We start from the raw sequence: 20884 nt of genomic DNA, 5'->3' as shown, positions 1-20884 counted from the left end.
GTTCCTCGGTTTAAAAAAACAACAACACACCCTTATTTTTATCAACACAAGGCTGCTCTAGGGCTGTGTTTCCCAACTTGGTGGCTTTAAGACGGGCGGACGTCTGGGAACTGAATTCTGGGACTTGAAGTCCACACATTAGGAAGAGGTTGCCAGCTTGGGAAAAGCCTGAATAACGCATTTAAGGGCTCGGTCAGAAGAATGGGAAGTTACAGGTTGACTTAAGATCACAATTGGACCAGAGTTCCAGTCGTAAGTCACAGAGGGCATAAGTTGAAGCGCCACATGGCCAGATCCGATGTTTCACTGTGGTTAATCTTGTAACTGTAACTGAATCCTCTCTGTGTATTTTTTGCCATTAAATGACTGCTTATAACTCGAGGACTCAGTGTGTACCCTGCAGGGCTTCTCGTCCCCCCCCCCCTGGACTTGCAGAGACAAATGCACACAAATACACCCTTGCAGGATTTGCACGCAGAGCATCTTTCTATTCTCTCTGGGTAGGTCTCCTATCTGTGCTTCTCCTGATCAAAGCAAAGGAAGGCTGACTCTGTTTGAGAACTTTCTCTTTCCCCGTTTAATGGCATTGGATAATCCCTTCTCCCATCACTCCGTAAATGCCCTCCGATAATTCCAGCACCTCTCAAAAGGTCATTAGCAAAAGAGGGGCCTTATTCCGCGCACGTTCTCTGCCCTTCAGATTCTCGGTGATAGTGAATTTCATAAACACCTTCCCCCCCCCTTTAATTGCAGCCATTTTTCCTTTTTATGTTGCCGATACCATCTTTACTATCCACGTGTGGTGTTCATTATAGGGGAGGGAAGAAGGATGCTGGATGTAGAATCTGTAGATCATTTGGAGGCCTTCCTTCTTAAGAGCACCCAAGAGTTTGTTTGTACAGCAAACAATGGGAATCAGTGGACAGTGGACTGTCCTGTGGTTTTGGGGGACAGTGTGACGCGGAGCCTTGTACCCCCTGGCATTCTTGGCTCAACCCTGGTATAAAATGAAGTATGTCAGAGAAGATCAAATACAGAAATTTGCACGGAAAGAACGTATCTGATGGATAATCGTATTTAAGATAGTAGATGTTACTAAATAGTGTATACCTTCAGGGCGATTCCCAATATTAAGAAAAGGGGGACATTAAGGAATGCTGTGTTATTCAGGTGTTAGTATACAAATCCTTTTTGCTGTTCTTTTTTTTGAGTCAATGGACTTTGGGCCAGTCTCCTCCCAGTCTTCTGATTAGTAGATTCTGCTCCCTGTTGACATAACAGTTCTGGCTGGCTTGGGAACTGCTGATTTCCACTTCACCAGGTTCAGTCCTTCCGGTCTGCGGCTAAGAAAAGCATTTAACCACCAATTGCCGCAGAGACCACAAAGGTGGGGGTGGGGGGTTGCAAAAGGATTTTAACACCATCATTTTGAGTGGGGAGAGTGTGATGAGCAAGTGGGTGACAAGCAATGGTATGAATTATGTGTGGGGTTAAGCAGGCTATTCTGATGATACAGATTCCTGAGTTAAACCTGCATTCTGGTTTTGAAATCCCAACTTCTAAATGTCCAAGGCAACATACAGTACATGCAAGTGTTTAAAAAGTAGTATCTCCTTCCTTCCTTCCTTCCTTCCTTCCTTCCTTCCTTCCTTCCTTCCTTCCTTCCTTCCTTTCTGGCTGTGTATAGATAGCTGTGACTTGATGTTCTTTCTCTCCCTGTTTTTTAAATGTCAGTCTGTCTTTGGAACAGATGGGTGGGGAAGTAAGGGAGAGGAAGGCTTACTGCAGAATGGGAGGTGAAACAGAGAGAGAGAGAGAGAGAGAGAGAGAGAGAGAGAGAAAGAAAGAAAGAAAGAAAGAAAGAAAGAAAGAAAGAAAGAAAGAAAGAAAGAGACATAGATTGGAAGGCATCATAGCTTCACTCCGGGTCTTGTTCCAGGAGCCTTCTGTAGAGAGCTGGGTCTTCACACAATGTGTCCAAAATAGGGATCATTTGTGCTTCGAACAAGAACTCTTGAGTGGATTCGTCTGAGGATCCATTAGTTTGTTATCTCGGCTGTCCACGCTCTTCCCAGGAGTTTTCCAACCCCAAAGTTCAAAAGTGTACTCTACCGAATATACCGCACAGCAAATCCATCTGTGCCTCTGGGTAACTGTGTCATCAGTTCATAAGTAGGTCTTCTGGTACAGATGTTTACCTTCCTGAGACACGAGGAACTGCACACGCCTCACATTCCTTGGAAACAGAGACCTCTGAAAATCGGAGCTTTTAGGACTGCGGCCAAATCAGCTCCTCCCCACGACAACTAATCTCCGTTGAGCAATTCCATGTGCGCTTTTCTCTGTTCGATCGCGGCCTTGGGTAAGGCTGGGCTTTCATGTGGAGCACAAGGGCAGAATCTTCTCAAACTTGCAGAGGTACCTCTTTTGCAATTTTGCCCACCTAGACAGAAGTGGAGGAGGAAGAAGAAGAAGAAGAAGAGGAGGAGGAGGAGGAGGAAGAGGAAGAAGAAGAAGAGGAGGAGGAGGAAGAGGAGGAAGAAGAGGAAGAGGGAGAAGAAGAAGGAGAAGGAGAAGGAGAAGGAGAAGAAGAAGAAGAAATAAATAAATAAATCTCCTGGAATGTTTTCCCCTTTTGAATTCAGGGGCTGTTAACCCAAGCATCCTAGCCCCAATCCAGCTGCGTAACAGCAGTGTTGGGATTTGTTCCTTCACCGTGGAAAATGGCAACTCCAATGGTCAAAGGCCCGCCAAGATAGACGAGGAGCAGTCTTTGGGCTGACTGAATTCGTTGGTAACATTTGCTTTCAAAAAAAGTCTCCACGTTCAGCAAGAGCCAAGCCAGGAATGAGGAAGTTGATGACCTAATGCTACTGCTATTAGTATGAATTATGCCAGCGGTCTCCAACCTTGGCAGCTTAGCAGCCCAGCTTGGGGGGGGGGGGAAGAGGGGAACTGGACTGTGTGAGCGATGGGCCAAGTTGAGTTGCATGCATGCACATGCACAGCCCGCCATTCGCACATCCCAATTCCGAATAGGCCATAACCTGTTAGTCAGCCGTAGCCCAGGGCTTCAGGACTCCTGAACTATGCAGTGTGCATTCATTGTACGTGGTACTTTCTATTCACAATTTTCTTTACAATCCTTTACAATCTTCAAACGTGACTTGGCCTTGTTGGGCCTGTTTGTTCTTCCTCTGAGGGAATCTCATGGGTTGTGAGAAGAAAAACGGTCCTTTCCCAAGGACCCATGAGTTATCCGTGTTCAAAGGCTTTGAGTTGCTTCCAGAACTTCACTGGAAACGGAAACCCACCCGGCACAGAAAATCCTATTTTATTAGTCGAGAGATTATATATAACCTTGCAGGCTGCGATGCCGAAGGTGGCTTCCCGCAAGCTGTTCAAAGCCGAAAGGCCACCTTTGGTCTGAAAAACATGGACAGGGATAAAGCGTTCTTGGTTTCCCCCTCTTCCTCCCCCCCGTGTCTTTTGGGTCGCCTTGCCTTTTGAATGTCTCATTCTGGGGGCAAGGCAGAGCGGCGGAATAGATTCCCATCTCCCGGAGCAGGCGGGAGAGAGCCAGCCGCGTGGAGACTGTTTGGAATCCAAGCCGGGAATCCACGTTGGGTGTGCTGCGTGGATGCAAAATATCTCCTTGGCCCTGTTGCGTTCAAAAACGGGCGGCCAGCTAAGCAAGGCGAGGCCGTGCTTTGCGCCTTCAATGAAAAGGCACGGGTTTTTCGATAATCAAGTAGATTTTAACGCAGGTGGGGAAACGCGTTGCAGCCAGCCGAGCGTGCCTGGAGAGGCCTGGTCCATGCTTGCCAGCCCTCCGTGTCAAATCTCCGTGGTTTGTCCGGGAGGCGTCCTCCCGGGCCCCATTCCGTAGCCTGCTTTAGGGTAACGGTTAATCCAGACCCCTTGGTTAATTCCCAGCTTTCCTTTCTATCTTTCAGGCGAGTATGTAATTATGGTTCGCGAAGTGACATCACCTCCGTTTCTAGGCCAAGTTCTCCCACCTGTTTTCAAGCTTTTAAGAGTCCTGCCAAAAAAAGAGATAGTTATGGATTCCGGTAAAGAAATTCAGAAAGATCTTGGCAGTTAAAGGGGGAGAAAATTGATGGACTGCAACCAAGCTTCCCCCCACCCCCCCAAACTCAGGGGGATATATATATATATATATATATATATACATATATGTGCCCTTCGCTGACCTGGGAATTATTCATCCAATTTCACCTCTCCACAACGGTCTTTCTCTCCCTCAAAGGATCTTCAGCCTGGGAACCAAACAGCCAAGAAACAAAACCCAGCCATCTGTTTTATCATTTCTTCCAGCCAACATTTCATTTCGACGAACTCTAGATATTTAATTTTCCGTCGACACAGGCCAAGCCTTCAGTCCCTCTGGCATCTACGTATCATGACTTTCTATATCAACATGGACTTTGCGCGGATAACAACAACAACAACAACTCCCCCCTCCAAAAAAAACCACAACCCTCATGCAAGCGAGGGAGTTTGTGCAACGGTTCACCGAGATGTCCCGGCGACGTTGTCGAAGCTGATGAATCGGCCGAGGGTCCGACGACTGAAAACGCACCTCATAAATCGTATTTATTAATTGGCCGACGGTCCGTTGGCGATTGGATCGTTTCGCTTTGCTTTCGTGGAAAGGGACGCTTCTTCTCCCTCCAGCACATTAGGAAATAAAATAGAACGCGTTTAAACTTCGCCCGCTACGAGCCGAAAAGGGGCCTGCTGCCTTGAAAAGCGTCTTCTGAAGCCCGGTGGCTTATTTGCGAATAAAACCTAAGTGGGACAGGCCAGCGAGGAGGAAAGCTGGAAGTGGGGAGGAAGAAGAGGGAGCGCATCTGTTGGAAACCCAATTCTGTCTGGTGGCCACTGGGATTGGAGGCATGTGGGTTGAGCTTCTTAAGCTCCAGGAGCGACAAAGGTTCCGCCTGAGCTAGTCTCCCCTGGATAGGTCGGGCCTCTTTCCCCTAGAAGGCCTTAGCATTGCTGACTAGGGGGGTTCTGGGAAATCCCTTTGAAGGGCACCCTTGTCTCGGAAGCCCTGCCTCCTTCATGAGTCAGATACACCAGTCTGCAGAAGGGGCCCTCTCTTATTCTTCTCTTGTGAGCTAAAAAAGATGGGCTATCGTTTTTTAGATATATCCAATTCACGCCAAGAAAACTTGGTCCAGGCATGGCTTAATCTAACCACTGCTTTTGGGGGTATTCTGTTTCTGAATGCAGTGACAGAGCAGGAGGAGTGACACTGCTTTCACGTCTACACTCTGGGCCCTGCAGAAACATCTTACTAGCCACAGTGAATTAGATGTCCAGAAAGATATAAACATTGAGATGTATAATTTACCTTCCTTCCTTCCTTCCTTCCTTCCTTCCTTCCTTCCTTCCTTCCTTCCTTCCTTCTTGCTTTCTCTCTCTTTCCTTCCTTTCTTCCTTCCTTCCTTCTTTTTCTCTCTCTCTCTCCTTCCTTCCTTCTTTCTCTCTCTTTCCTTCCTTTCTTCCTTTCTTCCTTCCTTCCTTCCTTCTTTCTCTCTCTCTCTCTCCCCTTCCTTCCTTCCTTCCTTCCTTCCTTCTTGCTTTCTCTCTCTCCCTTCCTTCCTTCCTTCCTTCCTTCCTTCCTTCCTTCCTTCCTTCCTTCCTTCCTTTCCTTCCCTCCCTCCCGCTCTCCCGCCCTCCTTCCTCTTGAGCAATCCACAAGTCTTCATATTTCTTTTTTGCAAATTTTAAAATTTCCAAACGAGAAGAAAAGGTTTGTCGGCTTCACAAGACTCCTTCTGCAGGATTCAGGAATGTAGAACGGAAGCCAAATCCATTCACGCCCTTCAGTTGCCACAAAAGAAGAGCCGATAAAAACAGCAAGCCTTCCTTGCCAAGAGAGGGAGTTTGTCCCACCTCCCATAATGGCATGTGGCAACCTGTGGGTTGTGAGCATTAATAGGTGGGCTTGCCTTTTATGGTCCCCCCCCCACCTTGTGAGTTATTTGCCAGGGTGTTTGGGGAGAAAGGAACAGCTCCGATATTGCCTTGGTAGTTGCACATTTTTTATTTTTTATTTTTGATTCTCCTGGCAACCAGGTTTGTGTGGTTCTCTGTTGTCAATGTGACTTGTTGGAAACAATGGATGTTTTAGGGAGAGGAAACTTAAAACCCCTGACTACAAGTTGAAATATGCTGAAAAAACATGGGGGAGACTATCCAAAGGTCTGGGGCATGTCCCAGTCTGTAACTTTTCTTGACTACATCAGAGTAGACGCTGCAATGTGGGTTCGTTTTTGTAAAAAAAAAAAAAAAAAAAAAACCATGGGAGATAATTGCCTAAGCATTGGTATTTCTGTCCCTTCCTCAGGAAAGCAGTCCTAATAGCTCAATCGTCACTTGATTTTTATTTGAAATTTAAATCCGGCCCCAATACAGTCCGTTGTTATGTAGTACAATGGCAGAAGCGGATGAAATTCGGGACGTGTGGCCTCACAGATTTTGCTAGAGGGTTTTATGAACATTGATCCTGAACGCTTGCTGGGGGGGGGGCTTATTCTAGGATGTGGGGCAGTAAAAGTGGGAAAGACACGGAAAGTGACATCCACGCAGAAAGAAAAGAGAGGACCTAGAAATTGCTTGGATGTTACCGACTATCACTCCTTCCCACTCCTAAATCCTTTGCCCCACATCCTAACCAGTTGCTTCTTTCCCATGGACTCCTGGCAGTCATGAGAGACGAGAGTCGCTCTCCTGCTGGGATTAAAATGCAGATCCGCTGGCCATGATCCCTTAGAAGATCTCTTTGAAGCTCTGCCAGTCATTAAAATGCTACCCTTGCTTTCTTCCTTGGCCCTCTGCCTCCTCGTTCCCATCTTTTCCAACCGGACAGGATACAAACAGAGGCAAGCCTTTTTTTTTTTCTTTTTTCTTTTTATCCCCGTGACACAAGTTACACAAAGCCAGCACGATGGTGGCTTTCCCAAAAGCTGGCAGGCAGGAGAGATTGTCCTGTAAAATTGTCCCGAACGCGTGGGCAAAAAAAAAAAAACTGCAAAAAGAAAAACATTTGAGAAAAAGAGGTAGAAAACAAAGGGAGGATTGTGTAAGCAGAAGACCTCCAAGACCGACAACTCTTTCCCCACTTCGTCACAAAACCCAGCGCAACAACTCCAGATTCTTTTTCTGGGAATTTCACCCCTCTCTTTGGGCGCAGTGGGTTGGAGAAACAAAGGGGAGATTTGGGGGGTCTGCCCGTAAGGAAATTAAAAATTTCAGATCAGTAACGGGCATCGATTCATAAGAAGAGAAGGGATATTTAAAAACTAGTAAACAAAGTGTTCCAAAGCAAAAAATAAAAATAAAAAATGACACCACTTGTACATGTGTGCATGTCTGTGTGCTTCCTGCACGGCAAAGCTTTTTGTCTTTTAGGTAGCACATGGACACTGTGGTTGCCATGGTAAGGTACATGGGTTTTTTTTTTTTAAATTATAAGCACTATAAATAGGCATCTATTTTCTTGGCCAGGAACAGAAGCGAGAAATGTTCGTTAAGCAGGTGCTCCGGCAGTCAGAAATTATGAAAGGGTAAGACGGCTGTTTACCAAAGCCAGTGGTATTGGACCATGGGTTTGTCAGATGATGCCCTTCCAATAGAAGGGCCTGGATGAGCATCACCAAAGAAGCTGTCAGTGCCCTGTACGATGTATGACAGTCACACATTGATGCTCAGACTCTAGAAAGAGTGCAGAGAAGAGCAGCAAAGATGATCAGGGGGCTGGAGGCTAAAGCATGTGAAGAACAGTTGATGGAATTGGGCATGCCTAGTTTAATAAGAAGAAGGTGTGGGCTGACATGAGAGCAGTCTTCCACTATTTAAGGAGCTGCCACAGAGAAGAGAGTGTCAACCTATTCTCCAGAGCACCTGAAGGCAGAACAAGGAGTAATGGGTTTGGAAGATCCTTAAAGAAACATCCAATCTGGAACTAAGGAGAAACTTCCTGACTGCGGGAACAATTAACCAGTGGAACAGATTGACACCAGAAGTTGTGGGTGCTCCATCACTGAGGCTTTCAAGAAGAGATGGGACAGCCCTTTGTCCAGAATGGAATAGGGTCTCCTGCTCAAACAGAGAGGGTTAGACTAGAAGATCTCCAAGATCCCTTCCAACCCTGATATTCTATGTTCTGCTCATGATCTAGATTTATTTATTGTCTTGGCGGGTTTCTCCGACAAGCGGGAAACGGCTGAAGAGTTTGTATTGAAGACAAGCTAAAGACGCCTAACAGATAGGATCATTTCATATTTTGCTTCACTTCCTCCCCTTTTGGGGACTTTTGCCTCTTTCGTGGTTTGGTGGGAGACTCGGCTGAGGCATTAAAAAAACAGGAATAAACCAAGAGATCCCCCCCCCCGCAGCATTCCAGCTAGGAAGGTGGATTTCAAATTATTTTAATGCTGTAAAACAGCGGTTCGCTCATTGATTGCACGTTGTTGTCGTGAACCACACAGCATGCTGAGCTGAAAACTAAACTGCCCCGAGGCTTAGTGGTGTATGCAAAATCAACCAACTATGTACTCTCACACACACACACACACAAAGTCTGATTATCCCCTGTTCTGTTGATGGTTCACAATTTGAATGAATAACAGTCGGAAGGGGCCTTGTTGAGGTCTTCTAGTCCAGCCCCCTGCTCAAGCAGGGAAACATCATTTCAAGCAAGTGACTGTGTAATCTCTTCTTAAAAACCTCCATTGTTGGACCTCTGAAGGTTTTTTTAAGTAGAGGTTGAATTGGTCCAAATGCCAAACACGGATCCAGTAGGGCAGATCAAGGGAGTCGGTTGACACCTAAAAACCACTCATAACCCTGTTGTTCATGGGACATGTAGTCCAACTCCCCGCCTGCCCGTACCACGTTCACGAGGAAGGAAAATTAATCTCAAGATCCACATCAAGAAGCATTGTTAGGCGCCCTGCCACGACTCTCATAAGCAGACCTGTCCAAAATCCATTTGGACTCCAGCCCCGTTGGGCTTTTCGACTTTTATCTTTAGCCCGTCCCTTATTAATATTCAGATTCTTTCCTGGGTTCGCATCCTGTTGCAAATCGGTCCAGGCTTCTTCGGCTTTGCCTCCTGGCCTCGGCCCAGCTCCTTCAATCTGGATCAGGTGCCGAAGTTCTTCGATTCAAACCGAGCGGAGAGGATCTGGCTGACATCTAAGCCAAAGGAGAATTCCCCCCCCCCCGCCCGCACTTCCAGGGACTACATACTGACCACATATTGCGTCAACTGCCTCAAAAGAAAGAAAGGGGGGGGGAAAGGCAGGGGAAACACACCACCAACCAATTCAGGAGCTCGTTCCAGTATCCGAGCAGAGATTTTGGAATCTGAATTCTTCGTCTATCATTCCGGGACCGATTCCGAGAGAGACGCCTCCTTTAAATCGCATCCAAGCTAGGGCAACATCTGTAGAACATTTGAGAAAAGTATTTGCTACAGAAACATCGGCTTAAATCATTCCATCTCTCTCTCTCTCTTCCCTACCGTGGAAGACATTTATGAAAACAGTGGGATGCTGAGGAGGGGGGGGGAAGCAGAGAAGGGAAATTGGGCGCAAAACGGGTGGGATTTTCTGCAAGAAAAAACATGTGGTGCTTCTAGGGCAGTGGTTTTATCCATGAGAGGTTTGGAGCAAAATCACCGTGAATTTTAGAAGGCTGAGTGGCCGTTTCCTCACGCTTGACGCTGGCATTCCCTCTCTCTCTTGCTCCGAAACCAAATTTAGGCCCCCACAAGAGTACAGGCAATCCTCGACTTACAATTGCAATTGGGCCCAACATTTCTGTTGTTAAGCGAGACGGTCATTAAGCGGGTTTTGCCCCATTTTATGCCCTTCCTGATCAGATCTGTTAAGCGAATCCCTGCCGTTGTAAAGTTAGTCACACAATTATGAAGTGAATCCAGATTCCCGATGGATTTTGCTGGTCAGAAGGTGGCCAGAAGGAGACCACGGGACCCCCAGGGACGCTGCGACCGTCGTAAATATGAACCAGTTGCCAAGCATTCTGAATTTTGATCACGTGGCCACGGGGATCCTGCAACGGTCGTAAGGATGAAAAACGATCCTAAGTCACATTTTTCAGTGCCATTGTAAAGTTTTTTTTTCACCTTGTATATGTATACATTCGAAGTAGACTGTGATGTTTCTCTGTGTCATATCTGTGTGTATATGCATAATGGTATTTTTTTGAGAGCTGAATGCAATGAAATTTCATTTTAATATCTGATGATTAACGTACATTTAAAGTGAAAAAGTTCTATTTCTACCTTCCTTTCTCTCTTTCTCTCTTTCTCTCCTTCTTTGCTTCCTTCCTTCCTTCCTTCCTTCCTTCCTTCCTTCCTTCCTTCCTTCCTTCCTTCCTTCCTTCCTTCCTTCCTTCCTTCCTTCCTTCCTGTGTCTATGTGGGGCTATGCATAGTATTGATTCTTACAGTTCTAGCAGATTCCTCACTAGTTTTTGACTAGTTTCCTTTAAAACAAATACCAGTTACAGCCCAACAGAATTATTAGTCACATATTTTGTCACGCTGAACCTTTTTGCTGCCAGTGTAAATCTCCCAAATCTCAAAAGAAGAAAAAAAAAGAAAAAAAGGAGGTGAAGATTTATTTATGCAAAAGAGGGGGAAAAAAACTTCCTCCTTTAGAGCAGCAAGATCACTTTCCACCTTTCTTTTTACAAATTTTTTATTTGTTCCGAACAAATAGTTTTAGCGTGAATCAACAGGCTACAACGTTTTGTTTTTTTTTTTTAAATTATTATTATCATCAGACTCTGTTCCTGGAAAGATTGGCAAGAGTTTGTTTTCTTTTTGTGCTTTCGTAAGGGTTTGGCCTCCCCAAGAAATGTTGTTCGAAAGGATCGTATAATATTAACGTTTTGAATCAAAAGAGACGGTTGCGTATCATACAACATGCTCTCCAGCAGTTCTGATTATACATTAATTATATCCGTAGAGAAGAACACCTGCAGAAGAGAACGAGACTTGGGATAAATTTTGCAACCTATTTGTCTTTGGGGATGGTGGGGGGGGAGAAAATCTCCTCCCCATTTTTTTATCTTCTTAATTCTTCTTCCAAAAAAATATACAAGAGGGAGTAAAGGAAGAGTGGGAAGGCTAACCCTGCGTCCAAAAACCCATCAATTTAATCTCTTATGACTTTCCTTTCTCTGTCTCCTCTTCTTGCCTGGACTCAATTCTCAAGGTGGGAGCAAAAACCTTTTTTTGTTGTTGTTGTTGTTTTTTTTCTTTTTGGCACTCTCTCCCTCTTGTCCTGCTCAAAAACCAAGGAATTACAGAAAAATCAGCCTTGCTTGCCAACATCAACCCTCCCTCGGGTGCCTTCTGCTTCGGAGATGGGAGGGGGCAATTCTGGTTGAAGAGCTCCATTCCCAGGGACAGAAAGGGAAGTGTTGATAGATCAGGGCCAACCTGTCCATTTTTATAGGATGGGGATTTTGTTGTTAGTTGTGAAGTCGTGTCCGACCCATCGCGACCCCATGGACAACGTTCCTCCAGGTCTTCCTGTCCTCTACCATCTTCTGGAGTCCATTTAAGTTCACGCCTGCTGCTTCAGTGACTCCATCCAGCCATCTCATTCTCTGTCGTCCCCTTCTTCTATTGCCCTCCATCTTTCCCAGCATTAGGCTCTTCTCCAGTGAATCCTTCCTTCTCATTAGGTGGCCAAAGTATTTGAGTTTCAACTTCAGGATCCGGCCTTCTAAAGAGCAGTGGGGGTTGATCTCTTCTAGGACTGACCGGTTTGAACGCCTTGCAGTCCAAGGGACTCGCAGGATTTTACCACACACTATTGCTCTATCTGCCTGTACAACCCCCCCCCCCCAGCCCTCCACAACAGCCCAGCAAAACAGCAGTTGCTATATTGCATAATAGGTTTTTGCAAAGCCCTCCATTCCCAGTGACTCAGATGAGCTTAGCCCTTTGCTAGGAAAAACCAAAAACAAAAAAAACCAAGATGGTTTTTTGGGGAAGAACAATATTTTATTTGGACGTTGCCGAGAGTGTTTTGGAGGTTGGGTGCGCGTTATGTGTGTGCGGTTCTTTCCCACCAGTTGCACAGCACACAGAGTTTCCACCTTAACTGGCAACGCTTGCTGGCAATGCTCAAAAGAGTACAAAGCAGCTGTAAGGGGCAGTTTGGGATATGAAAATGCCCGGGGAATGAAAAATAGATCAGCCTGTTTCCTCTGCAAAATAGCTCTTCCCGCCCCAAAGGCCTCCTTGATTCAGACAGTAGATCTTCCTCAGCTGAAAAAAGCGATTCGTTCTTATAAATGCGTTATTTTAAAAAAAAAGAAAGAAAGAGAGAACTAAGAAAAAGTAAAAAACAAAACAAAATTCAGGCAGTTCTCGACTTACGACGGTTCACTCAGTGATTATTCAAAGTTACAGCGAGGCTGGAAAAAGGGGCTTAGGGCTGTTCTCACCCCTGCAGCCTCCCCATGGTCACGGGAACTAAACGCAAAGGATTTGCAACTGGTTCATCTTTACGACGGTCGCGGTGTTCTCCCGGGTTCGTGGGATCGCCTTTGGCAACCTTCTGACCAGCCAAGTCAAGGGGGGGAGGGAAGATAGATCCACTTGACAGCCGTGTGACTGACTGAACATCTGCAGGGATCCACTTAAGGAATGTGGCAAGGAAGGTCGTAAAATGTGACTGAGGCAACATAAATTTTGGACCCTGCTGTGGTTGTAAAAAGGAAAAAATAGAAAATGAACAAAGAAAGGAAAAATAGAAAAGAAAGAAAAAGCATATAGTAAGCAACATATTAAAAGGGAGGGAGGGAGAAGGGAGGGAGGGAGGAAGGAAGGAAGGAAGGAAGGAAGGAAGGAAGGAAGGAAGGAAGGAAGGAAGGAAGGAAGGAAGGAAGGAAGGAAGGAAAAATGAAAGACCATGTTGCTTTCACTGGGACCTTATTAACCAGACTCAAACACACACACACACACACACACACACACACACACACACACAAAACAATGTGCCTCTTCAGGGACTATAATTTGGTGACTTTTTTTTTTGACTCTGTAAGCTGGAATGTCAGAAAAAGGTGTTGCCTGGTTTTTCACTTATTACAATATCCTTTGGCTTTTCTTTGTTTTTTTCTCTCTCTCTTTCTTTCTTTCTTTCTTTCTTTTTTTTGGGACACACCCCTTACATTTTTCCAAAAGGTAGAAGGCATTTTCTTAACTCTCAAGTCTAAATCTGATCTATATATATTTTGGGAGTTGCCATGGATATTAATGGTTTTCTTGCATGTGGGTATTTCCCCCCCCCCAAAAAAAAATTAGTAGAAAGAAGGGGGAGTGAGGGAGGACATGGGAGGGGAAGGAAGGAAGGAAGGAAGGAAGGAAGGAAGGAAGGAAGGAAGGAAGGAAGGAAGGAAGGAAGGAAGGAAGGAAGGAAGGAAGGAAGGAAGGAAGGAAGGAAGGAAGGAAGGAAGGAAGGAATGGAGAGGAAGGAAGGAAGGAAGGAAGGAAGGAAGGAAGGACATGGAGAGGGGAAGGAAGGAAGGAGAGGAAGGAAGGAAGGAAGGAAGGAAGGAAGGAAGGAAGGAAGGAAGGAAGGAAGGAAGGAAGGGATTTACATGTCATAGTTGTTATGCAATATGTCCTGGATCCATCTCTTGGCCTTTTCCTTTCCCACTGGCACTAGAATTAGGTGCATATTGGTGTCTGTGCAAATCTGCACATCAGGGAAAGCTTGTTCAAAAAAAAAAAAAATCTCTCACTCACACCCAGCTCGGCTTCCTTTTTTCTTTCCTTCGGCCCCCGTTATATAAGCTCAACTCTGGAAAAAAGGCATTTGGCTTGCCACATCTCCGAACCTTTCCCACCGAGTTGCTTTGCCAAGCGGTGGGGAGAAGATGGGGCGGGCGGGAGCAGAGGAGGCAAGTTTCCTCATGTTTCAAACATCCTTGAATTGTTCCCATGGATTGCGTTAGCAACCCCAGTTTGCTCACTAACCTGCTTTTGGCAAGTGTTTTTTCTTTCTTTCTTTCTTTCTTTCTTTCTTTCTTTCTTTCTTTCTTTCTTTCTTTCTTTCTTTCTTTCTTTCTTTCTTTCTTTCTTCCTGAATCCTCCAGCTTGCGGTTTGGATTTTGGAAAAACAGCTTCTCCGCATTCTTACTCACCTGTGGTGAAATGCTGAGGCTGGTAAAAGGGGGGAGGGTGGGGGGGAGTCACTTTTTGCTGGATCAGCAGGCGATTACATCCTTGGGAATGAGGGGGGGGGGAAGAATTCAAGGACATCTGCCAGAGGCCTGTCCTCCCCTCTTCTCCCTGCTTCTAACCAAAACCAAGTCTTCCTGGCTGAGAATCCACGGTGGTGCCGGAGAAGGCTCCCGCGTGCTCCTTGGACCAACAAGCAACAGACACGTCCCTAGAAGGCAAAATCACGAAACTGTATCTGATGTATTTTGGCCCGGCCGGGCTGGGGAATTCACTGCAGCGTTCCGGTATCTCAGGGGCTGCCCCAAAGAAGAGGGAGTCAAGCTATTCTCCAAAGCACCTGAAGGCAGGACAAGAAGCGACGGATGGAAACTAACCAAGGAGAGAAGCAACCTAGAACTAAAGAGAAACTTCCTGACAGTGAGCACAATTAACCAGTGGAACAACCTGCCTCCAGAAGCTGTGGATGCTCCAATACAGTGTCTAAACAAACTGTTATAAGTCAAGGACTACCCGCAGGCGACTGTAGGCGGCTGACGTGCCATTCCATACAAATAACCCTCTAAAACAGGGCTAATCCAACCTGGGCCCCTTCTTTCAGACTCGTGGACGTCAACTCCCAGAATTCCCCTGCCAGCGTGAGCCAGACAGAGTTGAAAGACCCGCTCGGCTTTCCATCCTGGGAAAGGCACTTGAGGCCTGACGGCTAATGGTGCACCTGACTGTGAAAAAAAAAAAAGACGTCGCTTGCACACTTCTTCCTATTTCCCATTTCAAGAGAGGGTCGCCCCCCCCCCCGAGATTTAAGAGGGGGCTCTGAAGGGGAGGAGGGAAAAGCAACCCAGCCAGCATCTGCCAGCAGAAGTCCTGTGTCAGCAGACAGCACCAATTAAGTGCAGCCCGCTTAATTACCGATGAGACGGTTCTCCTGACAAAAGGGAGACGCGCCAGCGTGCCGTACGAAAGCTCCAGCCCTTGGGAAGGCGGAAGGGCAGAGGGAGCCGCGTTCTCACTCTGGGGCCTAGGGAAGTGGACCCCAGCAGAAGACAAAGACACACAGACACACCGGTCTGAAGAGGATGGGACCACGAAGACAAAACGGTTGGCGCCCTCCTTGCAGGAGACCAGGCTGCTGGAATTTAATACCGTCCAAAACCTGGTCTGCTTTCTCCCTTTGCACTTGGGGCAAATCGCTGGAAGGAAAGCAGGACACACCTTGAACGCCCAAAAAAAGAGGGATTTAGAATTGTCACTAAATAAGGAAAGCTTCCAGTGGGCGCCTCTCCATCTTCTTCTTAAATAGTTGTCTAATGTGAAGGGAGACGGTTTCTGCAAACAAATTGATAATCCATGCCTGGAAATGAGTACAGACAAGAAAGTCGATAACTTAAGCAGCCAAGTTTATGCTAGTCCTAAAACACTCGAGCGTCCTTCGTCCTTTCCTAAACATAGATAAATGCCTCCATACACATCCCAACCCCCCTTCTCTTTGGCTGATCCTCTCAGCAGCAATTACTCCTGGGTAGATACAGATCAAATGGCATTATAAGGTTGTGTTCATTAATTGAAACACAACCCACCAGTTTAGCTTTCTATTGTTGAACGTAGCCTAAAACATAGTTCTTCCTTCTATTCTATTCTATTCTATTCTATTCTATTCTATTCTATTCTATTCTATTCTATTCTATTCTACTCTACTCTACTCTACTCTATTCTACTCTACTATTTCTATTTTCTATTTTCTATTCCTATTTTCTGTTCTATTATATTCCTATTTTCTATTCTGTTCTGTTCTATTCTATTCTATTCTATTCTATTCTACTCTACTCTATTCTACTCTACTCCTATTTCTATTTTCTATTCTATTCCTATTTTCTGTTCTATTATATTCCTATTTTCTATTCTATTCTATTCTGTTCTCTATTCCTATATTCTATTCTATTCCATTCCATTCCATTCTATTCCGCCAAGGATAGTCCATGTAATATAAGGGCTAAATACCTAGTAAAGACATAGAGAAGAGAGAGCAAAAAATACAATCTGTTCAACATAGAGTAAGTGACCCAAAGAGCTTCAACTTTTGCCCCAGCTTCCCCATTTCGGAGTAAGACAGACTTGGATCACCAGCAACTGAGGCTCTCCCAGAAATCAACCTGTCCTTTCCTTGTAAAAAGAGAGAGAGAGAGAGAGAGAGAGAGAGAGAGAGAGAGAACAGCAAGCTGTCGGCCAACACCGTTCCTTCCACAGCCGCGCAGGACAATTATAAGGAGCAGCAATCAAGACAATTCACACAGCTGGCACAACGCCTGGTTTCCGGATTCCGGCATCTGAGTCATTAACATTAGGAGGGCAAGGATGCTGCACAGAGAAAGAGGGAGGAAGAGGAAGGGCCGTCCTTCAGAGCAAGAAGAGAGAGAGAAAAAAATATCCATCCATCCAGCAGAGAGGGAACATTGACTTTGAGGGCCTCTGGGAAGCCACAGGCATCCACTGGGGGAAGAGAGAGCCTTGGCAAAGCTCCGATGGCCATTCAGTTGCCTTTCCCATTCAAGAGTCGGCCTCTCCAGACTGAAATCAGCCGAGAGATGATGCCGAGTCGTGTGATGTTTCTAAAAAAAGGAAGAGGTCCTGGGTTGCCAAGGGTGGAAATGGCCGGAGAAGAAAGATGCTTTCAAGAGAGAAAGAAGAAGGAGGAGGCCGGGCAGCCAGCCACGTGTTGACTTTCTTCCTGGACAAGAGAATCGTGCTAGACAAAGAAAAGAGGTGGCGGGAAAGAAGGGTGCCTGGTTCCAAGTTTCACTTCCTGGCATCTTCTCTTAAAAGGACCGGGTCAAGAGGAGTGGCGAGCTCTTTTTCTGCCTGGGTAAAGCCCCCGGGGAGTCATTACCAGGCTGAGCTGGAAACTCTTGGGCCAGGGTGGAGAAATGGACTCGGGGAGAAGGCAGCTTCCAGTAGGCTGCTGGATCTATTCGTGGAGAAGGGCCAAGGATCAATGGCTGAGCATCTGTTCTGCCAGCAGGAGCTCCCAGCTTTCTAGCTAAAATCAGCGCGCGCCTTGTAGAGCCCAGCTAAGGGAAGTGAGAGAAGCTGGCAGAACATCTGCTCCGAGCAAGCAGCAGGAGGACTCAAGGAACACGGCTTCCTTGGCTAAAAAACCGGCCGAAATCCTGGCCTGATCACAGCTTGGGGACAGCCCTCTACAGCAGTGGTTCTCAACCTTTCTAATGCCGCGACCCCATAATACAGTTCCCCATGTTGTGGTGACCCCCAACCACTTATACATCACCGGGTGCCAGGGGCGTGGCCAAAGAAAAGGGGGAAAAAATGGCGGACAGCCTTGTTTGGCGACCCCCGTGAAATGGTCGTTCGACCCCAAATGGGGTCCTGACCCACAGGTTGAGAACCACTGCTCTACAGCCTGCTTTGGACCGGCCAGCCTCATCCACACGCTTCAGAGTTTCCGACGATCCCCAAAAGTTTTGGAACAAGCCGGAGCTGGGTTCAGACACCCCGGTTTAAGCCCTCAAGAATCTGACCAAAGAGCGGACAGACTCTCGGCTTCACAACAAGAAGAATGTCAGCGTGAGCGTTGTCGTCTACCCACCAGCTGCTCCAGCCACAATATGAGGTGTATTTAACCACACTGCCAAAATATGAAATGGGATAACAACAACAACAACAAAGGATCAGAAGAAAACTAAGAGGCCTTGCAGGCTGGTTCCCATCACCATCCTAAGCCGTACTGTGGACTGTTTCCTTGTTAGCTCGAGTGAATGAAGATATTGGAATTTTTTCTATCTGGGGTTTAATATTTTCTATCTGGGGTTTGTCACCAAGCCGTGTTCCTTTTAACACATCTCCATGTTTGCATCAGCAGGCTGCGAGTCTCTTCATTCCAGCTGCCTCTGTTGTAAAGCACGGATGGCTGAGGAATTCTGGGAGGTGAAGTCCACAAAAGGGCCAAGTTTGAAGACCCCTGGTATAGGAGACAGTGGGTGATATTACAGACAGTGTGGTTTTCAGTAGAAACATACCTATTTAACGCATCTTTAAATTTCTTGGCCCCCTTTCCGAACGGAATCAGCTCAGTATTCTGACCATTGTTTCACTTGAAGGTGCAGTCGGACTATCCAAAGGAGAAAATGTATATACATTTTTATTTTATTTTTTTGCCTCCGAACGTTGGCATCGCCATTCCCCCCCCCCCTCTGCAAATGAGAAACATATGGCCTTGCAACTAGAATTAGCAATATTTGGAAGGAAATAGCTGAAGTCCTAAGACAAACAATATCTGCCTGACTTCTGCAAAATCCAATAATTTTCTTTATTAGAATGCACGAAGACCAGAGTGCCAATAAAAAGAATTGTGATAGGTGGTTCATTTCCTCGGAGCAAAAAAAAAAAAAAAAAAGGTTAACCGGATTTGCAAGCCAACGAGGTCATCAATCTCTGGTTAAACCAGAGCTGGAACAATCTTAGCTCCTTGGATACATGCACGCATTTCGAACCAAGGGGGAAGAAAAAAGGAAGGAATTTCTTGGCGTAGAGTTTCAACTAGGCTCTGTAAAAAAATTGGGACCACTCACCCCCCCCCCTTTCCTGTCAAAAATCCCGCTCTGTTGATGTGAGACGATTAGCGATTCAAAGCGAGAAATTACACCGTGACTGCTGTGTTAATGTGGCCGTCTTCAATATTAAAGGGGGAAAAAAACAAAAGTGAACCAAAATTTGGGAATCCTTCCTAGAGTCTAGGTCAGGGGTCTTCAATCTTGGCCCTTTGATGACTTGTGGACTTCAACTCCCAGAATTCCTCAACCAGCGTGCACGCTGGCTGAGGAATTCTGGGAGGTGAAGTCCACAACTCATCAAAGGGTCAAGTTTGAAGACCCTTGGTCTAACTCGCTTGTTGCTTGGGGTCCAGATTTTTTTCTCCAGTCATTTGTCCTTCCTTGCATTGCGACTCTGTTGCCTCTGTGTGTGTGTGTGTGTGTTTGTGTGTGTGCTGAGAGAGCCATTTGTGACTCCTTATATCTGAGCCTTGTGAAATAAAAGGGGGTGCCCTTCCGGTATCCAACTGCTGGGGAGAGATTGGAGCTGCGGGTTTCTTTCCCTACTCCCCAATGAAAAGTGCCATTGTCTGCAGCCTGTGAAATAGCTAATTGGGGAACGACGGTGATGGGATGAACAGCTGGGAGAAAGAGGAGGGAGGCACTCATATTAAGTCTCTCCCTTTCCCCCCCCAAAAAAAATATACGTGCAGGGTGGAAGAGAACGTGCTGCCACCTGCTGTGATGACCTTGGTATTGCTTCCTTGGTTCAAAAAGTAGGATCTGGTTGATGAGGATGAGGATGATGACGATGACGATAAATTACAACCTCCAGTATCTCTCGCCTCCTGGAGGGTCCTAGAATTCTTCCCCACAAAGCCTTGCAGCATTCGATCAGCATCTACCTGGTCTCTTGAGAAATTGGAGCCCATTTGAGCCAACCTCTCATTGCTGGTTATCAGAGGCTGATGGAGAAGCCTCCTTATCACTTCCATAATTGACAGCCATCTGTCGTAGGGCTGACATATTAGTATATGTGAAAGACTTGACCTTAAGGATGTTGTCGTTGTTGTTTCTTCTCCTCCTCCTCCTCCTCCTCCTCCTCCTCCTCCTCCTCCTCCTCCTCCTCCTCCTCCTCCTCCTCCTCCTCCTCTTCTTCTTCTTCTTCTTCTTCTTCTTCTTCTTCCTCTTCTTCTCCTTCTCCTCCTCCTCCTTCTTCTTCTCCTTCTTCTCTTTCTCCTCCTCCTCCTCCTCTTCTTCTTCTTCTTCTTCTTCTTCTTCTTCTTCTTCTTCTTCTTCTTCTTCTTCTTCTTCCTCTTCTTCTTCTCCTTCTTCTCCTCCTTCTTCTCCTCCTCCTCCTCCTCTTCTTCTTCTTCTTCATTTTCTCCTCCTCCTCCTCCTCTTCTTCTTCTCCTTCTCCTCCTCCTCCTCCTCTTCCTCCTTCATCTCTCCTTCTTCTTCTCCTCCCACTCCTCCATTTCAAAAATTAAGATAAAAGTCTTTGTGTTGTTGGGTGGTGGTGGTGGTAGAAAGAAACTCAGATATTCCCCATCGCCCGGCCTGCCTCTCCTTTTCATGTGGCTAAATTGCTTGATTAAGCCAGGCCTCCAAAGAGAAAGGAAGAGGACGAAAGAAGTGGGATTAGCTTTTCTTCCAGCTCCCCTTAGGTGAATCTCCGGGGATCTATTATGGCGCAGAATGAGCAACTGCCTCTCATTCTGGGTTTGTTTGAAGCCGTAATCCATTAATCTTCATCGTGCTGTTGGCTGCTTTGCCTCCCACGGCACTCCTTCCCTTCCAGGTGAGCTCCAAGAGATCTCTGTCTGGGTGGCCAGCCAACCTCAAAAAGAGCATCCACTTTTTTTTTCCCCCCTCCACGTTTACCCTCATCCCCCCCCCTCCCCTCTTCTCACACTTCATATTTTCGCCTTTAAGATTTTCCCCTTGCCAACGATGCGATTCCACCAAAGACTAAGGAAAGGATCCCTAACCGTCTCTTGTTTCCGAACGCATCCATTTCATCGGCCTTTTGGGGGGCTGGTTTTGGGGAACGCTCGTGTTTTGCTTGTGCGCGC

General features: G+C 46.3%; 1 protein-coding gene across 16 annotated transcripts in view; it reads left to right on the top strand.

Moving 5' to 3' along the window:
- The window catches only part of MORN1 (MORN repeat containing 1), a 146964-nt gene that overhangs the window by 51053 nt on the left and 75027 nt on the right, over positions 1-20884 (top strand). For 3 of the 16 annotated variants that reach the window (XM_039367487.1, XM_039367483.1, XM_039367482.1), the window contains exon 14: positions 3957-5477. The exons of 11 other annotated variants lie outside the window; for them this stretch is intronic. In XM_039367487.1, coding sequence (XP_039223421.1) covers positions 3957-4105 — 149 coding nt within the window. In that variant the 3' untranslated portion in view covers positions 4106-5477. Of the gene's footprint in view, positions 1-51; positions 2433-3956; positions 5478-20884 lie in introns of those variants that run through there. 2 more of the 16 variants (XM_039367486.1, XM_039367488.1) reach the window with 2 other exon arrangements.

This window comes from Crotalus tigris, unplaced genomic scaffold, assembly GCF_016545835.1.
Source record: "Crotalus tigris isolate CLP2741 ecotype Arizona unplaced genomic scaffold, ASM1654583v1 scf7180000020588.15403103151:6194809, whole genome shotgun sequence".
Taxonomy (NCBI): domain Eukaryota; kingdom Metazoa; phylum Chordata; class Lepidosauria; order Squamata; family Viperidae; genus Crotalus; species Crotalus tigris.
Note: the sequence above shows the minus strand (reverse complement) of the source record. Positions and strands in the feature narration are given on the sequence as shown.